Genomic DNA, 8,850 nt, shown 5'->3' on the forward strand with positions numbered 1-8,850 from the left:
ATAGTGTAACAGTAGCTGGATTTGTCTTAAAAGATGCACTATTTTTTTAGCTTCCCCAACCCTGATAAGAAGTAATTATTCCCTGCACTTGGTGTATAAATACATAATGTACACCATGCCAAAAAAATTGACTGTACAGATCTCAAAATAAAGAATCTAATTTTTCATTAAATATATTCTAAGATATTCAAAGTTCTAATTATCAAAATCATAATTTTTTTTCTATTTTTTGAGAAAAGCTTGTAGGCTTGTCAAAATTGTAAATTTTAGAAACTGATTTATGATACGTCAAATAATGGTTTATTTTTATTGTTAAATTTTAAGACTATACGATATCTAGATAATAGGTTTTTAAAATTTGTCCATTAGTTTTGGAGATGCTGATTTTTTTTTTTTGTGGCTAACTATATGTAGAGTTCTTAGATCTTAAAGATAGTATCTACTAGTAGCTTATTAGAAAGAGTATTGCGATACTACTTAAAAGCTAGAAATGCATATACGGTGTTCGAGCCTCTAATGGCTAAATCACTTGATAATTCTTTAAGTGACAACAAACAATTCTAGTCAATACTCGTTGCATCTATTAAATTAAATTTTAATTTAAAAATATATTTTTTTTAAAAAATTAAGAATAGTGCACTGGCCATAAAAAGTTTAACAGGTATAATTAATATATACTCTTTTTTGAAATTAAGAACAAAAAAGAAAGAAACAAAAAACAAAGCAATGAGAGAGAGAAAGAACATGCAGCCCTTCTGTATTCTTTGAATATATTAAATGAGTGAGTAATGCTATATATCTAGGCATAAATCTTATATTTTATGTATTTGAAGGCTGGTAAAAATTTGAATGAGTTTTAATTAAAAAATATAATAATAGTAGAAAGAGAAAAAAAAAAGAGTCATTGAATAAATAGAGTGCAAAATGTATTTGAGCTTAAAAATGTAAAAGCAGATCTTGTTCTACTAAGGTAATTTTTGACCTACACTATCTTTATTATTTATTTAAAATAACAAAATTTTACTTTACGAGTGCGGTGCACGAGACATATGGGTACAGCAGGTGCAGGCAATAATTTCTCCGAATTAAGTCCGAGAGAGAGAGAGAGAGAGAGGAGAGGCGGCAACATTTTTCTACTAAATTCCGACAACGCCAAACCAACCGCTATTGTTGGTAAGAATCCAAATCCATTTCCCATTCCCCTCCTCCTCCTCCTCTCGATCCCGTAACCCTCTCTCTCTCTCTCTCTCTCTCTCTCTCTACGTTGCCGACGCCGTTGGAGGAGCAGGAGGAGGAGACGCGAGGAGGAGGAGGAGGAGGAGGAGGAGGTGGAGGTGATTCGAGGTGGTTTGGTTAGCAATGGGATCGCGGCGGCAGGGGGGATCGGCAACGGCTCGGCGGAACGTGGCGGCGATGGAGAGGAGATCTCGGTGACGTCTAGGGTTGGGGGGTAATTTGCGTTTTGTTTTAGGGTTTCGTTTGGTCGGAGGGGGAGGAGGAAGAGGAGGAAGAAGATGAGTTGGAAGTATAAGGCGGGGTTGCTCCTCATTGGGGCCGTTGTTGTGATTTGGGTCACCTCCGCCGAAGTTACCCAGGTTTGTGAATTAAATGAATTTTATGATTTGTACTTTGTGTACGATTTTTTTGTGTGTATTTTTTTTAACTTTTAAATTTTTTTTTTATCTTCTTTAGATGATTTCTCTACCTGTTGAAGTAATTTCATAGCATTTCTCATCTGGTTTAGATGGAAAGATCACATTTTTTTAATAAATGTTATGCTAAGAGGTGTTACGTTTATGAATTTACAATAATCGATGAGAGTAACATTGTTGCCTTTTTCATGTCAAAGGGAAAAAAAAAAAAAAGAACAAGGACGAAACTTGTTGATGAATATTTAAAATCAAATTTTAAATCGATTATCAAGCGTTATATATTTATCATCCTTAGTGGAGAACTTTGGTATCAGGTTGATGGCCATTCGTGAATGTTTATTATCCACTTTTTGACGGAGCTCTCTTAAATATGAGTTGTGTTACATCAATCTGTATATTAAGTCGTGATCGTGATGATGATGTGGTGGAAGTTTGTCTTAAGATTAAAAGAGAGTTGAAAATGAGACATGATGATGACATGGAAGCTCTCGAGAGGTTGTCGGCGTAGCAGACTATGAGTCATCTTCCAAAATTATGAGCCACTTGTTAGTGGAAGCTGACCGAAAAGAGGGAACGAAGTAACTTTCTGTAGGTTGGTGGGATTTGAGTGCAGGGAAGAGAGGTGGACTGGGGCTCCATGTTAGGTTAGAGTTTAGATTTGAGATCACAATGGATCTTATCCAATGAGAAATCAACTTCTTCACACCTTAATTAGGTTGGAGAGCACCACCTCCTGGGCCCGCTTCACACACGTAGTTGAACTCTACTCACACTTGAAATAGAAGAGAACTTATGTGAAAAAAATTTCATTTATTACTCAATCACTCAATTAGTCACTAAGAGCCTATGATCAAGGATTTAAGTGCCGTGGCACGGGGTCGTGCCGAACTTGCGGGCACGGTACGGCACGGTGCGTGCCGGGCCGTATCGATGCGTGCCGGTTACGAAAAATATATGTGTGCCGACATATAATGACATGAAATATTTATTTTTTTTAGCAAAAAAATATTCTAACTGTTTATTATGTATCTTTATCAAATTTTTTGAACATTATTGAGAAAATTACTTACTAATTTAAAGAATAAAGGGTTTTGAGCTGTGCCACTGGCACGGGGGTTGTTTTATGCCGATATTTTGTTGGCACAAGACGACACTGTAGATACAACCCGTGCCGATGGACACTTAATCCTTGCCTATGATTATTTGTAGAGTTGGAACCGAAAGTCTGCTTACAATTTTGAGTTATCATTTCAACTTTGTTCTTTGATTCTTCTATTAATAAAAACTGTTCGAGATTAAAATTGGCGCCCTGTTGGGCACTGCCTTTTTGTGACCGCTACAACAAGCTGGCATGATATTGAGCTGAAATTCTTAACCGTTTAAATTCTTTTCTGTTATGAGAGGACAGAGTTATCTTGGCGTGATATTTTGGTTTTTGGCTGAGTTATGTAGTTTGGAATTTTTTGAGATTCAACCTTTTGGTTATTTGCGGTAAACTTATAAAAATTTTCTAATGTTTTGTAAGTTCAATAGGTTTCATGAGCATTAATTTCTTTCTCTAGTAATATTTGTGGTGTGTTGGCATTCTCATCATTACCTTTTAACTGTTGAGTTTCCCACTGTTGCACAGGGTATATTCACCGACTACAAACAACCATTTGCTGTAACATATTTGGGAGCCTCTCTTATGGTCATTTATCTACCGTTAGCATTTCTAAAGGATTGGCTATGCAGTATTTGGAGAAGGCGTGGTAGAAGTGGTGGGACTTCGAAAATGATGAATAAATCTTCTTCAGGGTTTGACTCTCCTTTGAAACGTAGTGAAATGCAAAAGATGTTGGAATTGGAAACTCAGAGCCCTTTAACTAAAAAAGACAGTGATATAAACCTTTCTGCATGTAATGAAGAATATCCATTCATCATTGAACTTAGAGATGAAGTTAATGCCGAGCTTCTGAAGGAAAATGTGGCACTTTCAACTAGGCAAATTGCAACATATGCACTTTATCTTGCCCCCATATGGTTTGTCACAGAGGTTAGATAATTTGACCTACTTCATAATATAGCCATATATTGTCTTTGTGGTGAACTATCTTTTTTTAAAATTTTTTTATTTATTTATGTCACAACTTGTTTTCGATCTTGGTGTGGATAAAGTGTCATATATGTCTTCAACAACCTATTCTTATAGTCAACATGTCTTATTTCATAGTTGGGTTGCAGAGTTATATTGCCTTAGAATAAGGCTAATTTCATTAAAATTTGGAAATCTCCAACCATGAAAGGGACTAAATTGAATACAAGAATGTGGATTTGCTGTTACCTTTTTCCATTCATTTTTCTTTGCTTTAAGAATGTTTGCAGAAAGCGATAGAATTTATCTACTTAACGAATATAAATTGCTTGCAATTTTTGTTGGAGTTAAAGAACTACTTATACATCTTGTATATCGGATCCTTGTAGTATTTATCAAATGCAGCACTTGCAAGAACCAGTGTTGCAAGCACTACTGTACTATCTTCTACTTCCGGGCTCTTTACTCTTTTCATCAGCATACTTTTGGGACAAGATACCTTAAATGCAGCAAAAGTTGTTGCTGTCTTCATCAGCATGGCTGGGGTTGTAATGACAACTATGGGCAAGACTTGGGCATCAGATGAGTCGGAATTGAGCTCTTCTGGGTAAGCTCATTGCGTATGTCTTGTTCTTTGTTATTTATAATCGAGATAAATTAATATGTACTCTTCATGCTTAAGGTTCTAAAATAAAGCTAAGCTAATGTTTTGAGAATATGTAAGATATTTATAATACCAGCTGTTTTTGTGATTGCCAAAGATTAATCTTCAGCAAGCATGCCATATTATGCAGGAATGGGAAGAGGTCTCTTACTGGTGATCTGTTTGGTCTTCTTTCTGCTATGACATATGGTCTTTTTACTGGTTGGATTTCATCCTCTTTACCCTTTGTTTTTTTTTTTCTCTATTATGGAATGGAGTGTATATAGTTTACCAGATTGTTTTACAATACTGCAGTGCTTCTCAAAAAGTTCTCTGGAGAGGAGGGAGAAAGAGTTGATATTCAAAAGCTGTTTGGATATGTTGGACTCTTCACTCTTGTAGCTCTCTGGTGGCTTGGTAAGGTCTATCATTGCATTATATAACTACATCAAGCTGGTAACTGTACTATCATGTTGCATGTTAAGGAACATATGATCCATGTCATGAATGTTGTAAATGAGCTTTAGAAGTGCTTTTTTTGCCTTTGTTTAACTCCTATGTTGTTCTTTTCTGATATCTCTAGATTTCTTTGCTTTTAGAATCATTACATATTAAATTCATTGTATTGCATTCAAACTTCTAAGTAGTCATTTTCTTCTGAATACATCTAATTCTTCACAGTCAGAAAATCTCCACTTAATTTGATAATCTCATAGGAATTTCATGTTTCTTCGACATTCCTATCAAAGACCTCGAGGAGTCTCCTCTTCCATTGTTTGTAACTTTAAACAAATCTTCCTTTAGTCAGACAATTGTCAAAAGTCCCTTTGTTAATCTCAACGTGTTTGCACTGTCGACCTACAAGATGAATGCCTCAACAAATTGCCTACGAAGTTTTTTCTAACTGCCTATTCCCCCTTCTTTTTCCCAAGTTGTTGGGGTCACCTGTGGTTTCTCTTTAATGCATACTTATATCTTACTTAGAGAACTTCCAACTTCATCTCACAGAAAGTGGTGGTACGCTTAATTGGTTGACCATTCTCTATATATACATATATATATATATGTATATATTTTTTCTTTTCCTATGATATGATATGTTTTGGAATGTAAAATAGTGTTTATTTGTTTAGCTTATCTGGTACACCAGTATTTGTTTAGCTTATCTGGTACACCAGCGTCACTCGCTGCAGGACCCACGATTATTTGCTTCTAGGTGCATATGGGAAGCTAAGAGAAAAGAAAAGAATATCTGCCGGTAATTGTTCTAGAACATTATATAAGGTTTGAGAAGGGATGATTTTGAAGTAGGTGTTTGCTAGTACTAGGTAATGGCATTCTTGAAGTACTGCTATTTCAAAATCTTTTATGAAATCTTGTAAATACGTGCTGCTTCATGGTCTGACAGGGTATTATTGTGGTACTACCCCTTTGTTGGCAGACAGCTTGAAAATCTCTTACCATGAGTTGCATTTGGAAGCTCTGAAATAGATGAAATGGAGCATTAATTTTGATAAACTATCCTATTCTTTTAGCTGAATTGTTGCTGACTCATTTCTTGATAAACTAGTTTTCTTAGTAATTTCCTCTCTCATAAGGGGGTTAAATGCTATTATCGATGAGAATTCTTTCCTATGTCATAGGTGCGTCAATCCAGTATTTTGTTTTTGTCTCTCTTTCAGTGTGGCCCTTGACCGCATTAGGGATTGAACCCAAGTTCACAATACCCCATTCTGCTAAATTGGACGAGGTAGTGCTAGCTAATGGCTTTTTTGGCAGCGTACTCTCTGACTACTTCTGGTATGTGTGAAGCAACTTTGGCCTTTTATGAGTTCCCATGAAAATGTTATCTAATCAAGGATAACCCATATGCAGGGCTCTCTGTGTTGTTTGGACTACTCCATTGGTAGCCACCTTAGGCATGTCCCTCACTATACCCCTTGCAATGGTTGCTGACATGGTCATTCATGGTCGGCATTATTCTGCAATCTATGTTCTAGGTTCAGCTCAGGTAATTCTGTAATATTTCATTTTAATCAGGGGTTACATTTATGCTTATATTGGTTCTATTCTGTTCTTATACAAACAACTGAAATCAAGCGATCCTGCGAGAATTTTCTTGTGAACATACTCGTTCACATTTTGTGTTAGCAAGGTAACACTTATATTTATATTTCCTACTACTAGATATTGGTGCAAAATCAGTGTTTGAGGGTGACTTGTCAGCACCTTTTAGGCATTGCTTGAAGTTTCCAATCGAAACTTGGAAATGGGAACTGAAACATTTCGAATCCATTTAGTGCTGATCTGAAACTAGGGTTTAAATTCAGAACACTTTGTTTACCTAAAATCGCTCTATGTAGGGCTTAGAGCGCCAAACTAGAATGGCTAAAACTAGTGTATTCATTTGTAAAATAATTTGAGTTATAAATTATAGGCTAAATTACAAAAAATCCTCTCGTCAATACCCGGTTTTTCACTTTTCCCCATGTCATTCAAAAACCTACACTTTGCCCCTTTAAAAAATAAAAAATGTTCACTTTGGCCCCTGTCGGAATTCAGTGTGCCATTAGGATTCCGCTTATATCTTATTTTTTATATCCAAAATATTCCTGAAACCCTCATCTTCCTCCTTCCTCATCGACATCCTCGGCCGCATTGCTATGAGATCGTTGGCGCTAACAATTAATCCCAAAAGCTCGAGCTGTTAGAAATACGCAACCAATTCACTTAAAACGTACAGATACAGCGCCCCACGGGTCTTGATTGTAACTCGGCCTAATCAGCACATGCCACTTCGAATATGACTCGCCCCACCCAGCCTTACGCAATTTCGAACATCACTCAGCCCAACATGGCCTCCTGCCACAGAGCAGGATGCTGGCTAATTTAAGCCAACAATCCCTCCTTCAGCACCTGCACACATTTACAGTATGCAAGAATCGAATCCGTGACCTCTGGCTTTGATACCACTTGTGAGATCGTTGGCGCTCACCATTAATCCCAAAAGCTCGAGTTATTAGAAATGCGCAACCAATTCACTTAAAGCGTATAGATACAGTGCCCCACGAGTCTCGATTGTGACTCAGCCCAACCAGCCTCACGCCACTTCGAATATGACTCGGCCCACCCAGCCTCACGCCATTTCGAACATGACTCGGCCCAACATGGCCTCCCGCCGTAGGGCAGGATGCTGGCCCATTTAAGCCAACAGTCGCCTTTGCTTCGCCCTACTCCGGTGCCTCGCCCTCGTCCTTGCCCTCGCCCTCGTGCACTTCTCTGTCCGTGCCTTGGTCGAGGGAGACACGGGCGAGGGTGCGGGATGAGCAGGATTGGGAAGAAGACGAAGAAGATGAGGGTAATTTGGTCATTTGTCACACCGTACCCTTCTGTGAACATTTTTTATTTTTTAAGGGTGCAAAGTGCAGGTTTTTTAATAACAGAGGAAAAAATAAAAAAACGAATATTGACAAGGTGGTTTTCTGTAATTTAGCCTAAATTATAACTAGAACTAACTGAAGTAGAATCAGCATGCATATGTTTATCAAGTTATTCTTAGCAAATGCGGAACTTTGCCTAATGACTAGTAATTTAAATTTGTTGGCCTATATTTCTGTCATCCTTTTCCTCTTTATTCTATTTGAAACTTCAGTATGTAGTGCTTATGAATTCACTTGAACTATTCAAACAAGTGGCATCGACATTTTTATTGAACCCTAGTGTTTTTTTTTTTTTTTTTTTTTGACTTTCGGATTGTCAAGGTATGCATATTTAAACAGTATTTCTCACTCATGGTCTATATCTTTGTTGTGCTATAGGTATTTGCTGGGTTTGTGATAGCTAACCTTTCCGATCGGGTTTCTCGATTTTTGGGATGGTAGCAGAATGATGTATGTATTCTTATGTATTCATTCTTTATACACAAACAACATTAATTCACCTCCCTTCGCAAATTGAAAGGAAGTCATTTTCTTCACAGATGGATCCCCCGGAAAAGATATAGTTGCTTAGGCTATCATTCCCTCTCTCTCTCTCTTTTTTTAATAATTTTTTTTGGTATTTTTTAACTGGTTGGATAGTGTTATCGGAGCAGAAGCATTGGTATGTTTTCGTTTGTGCGGAGTGAAGTCCAAAAGCAATAAAGTAATTCTTTTTGTTCAAATTCTTTTAGATGTAGGTTGTTTTGTTGTTGTAAATGTTTGTAAAATATTTTATAGTGTTTGTTCAAAATTTATTTATTTTTCTTGATTACTTGAAATTTTATTGGATATGTTGTGCTTGGTTGAATGCACATCCCGCTCCGCAGGTAGTCATCTAGCTAGTTTTAATTTGTTTAGTTGTTTCCATTGAAATTTACATTATTCTTATGAATTTTTACATGGAAAGTTTAAACTCGCTTCTGATCTTAGTTTCCATATATTTTCCCTTCAAGAATATTGTATATTCGAGACACTTTTTACATTTATTGTTGGCATTTTTTG

The 8,850-nt window shown here is 36.7% G+C and overlaps 1 protein-coding gene across 2 annotated transcripts; it reads left to right on the forward strand.

The window, feature by feature from the left end:
- On the forward strand, nucleotides 1,122-8,639 carry LOC109725925 (uncharacterized vacuolar membrane protein YML018C). 2 transcript variants are annotated; one of them, XM_020255326.1, is made up of 9 exons: nucleotides 1,122-1,595; nucleotides 3,283-3,687; nucleotides 4,116-4,333; nucleotides 4,521-4,591; nucleotides 4,685-4,786; nucleotides 6,052-6,169; nucleotides 6,245-6,380; nucleotides 8,188-8,259; nucleotides 8,349-8,639. In XM_020255326.1, the coding sequence occupies exons 1-8, from the start codon at nucleotides 1,515-1,517 to the stop codon at nucleotides 8,248-8,250; spliced, it is 1,194 nt and encodes a 397-aa protein (XP_020110915.1). In that variant the 5' UTR covers nucleotides 1,122-1,514; the 3' UTR covers nucleotides 8,251-8,259; nucleotides 8,349-8,639. The 2 variants fall into 2 exon arrangements, with proteins under 2 accessions (XP_020110915.1, XP_020110914.1); XM_020255325.1 differs by having other exon boundaries at nucleotides 8,188-8,639.

Source organism: Ananas comosus, linkage group 20 (genome assembly GCF_001540865.1).
Source record: "Ananas comosus cultivar F153 linkage group 20, ASM154086v1, whole genome shotgun sequence".
NCBI classification, from domain to species: domain Eukaryota; kingdom Viridiplantae; phylum Streptophyta; class Magnoliopsida; order Poales; family Bromeliaceae; genus Ananas; species Ananas comosus.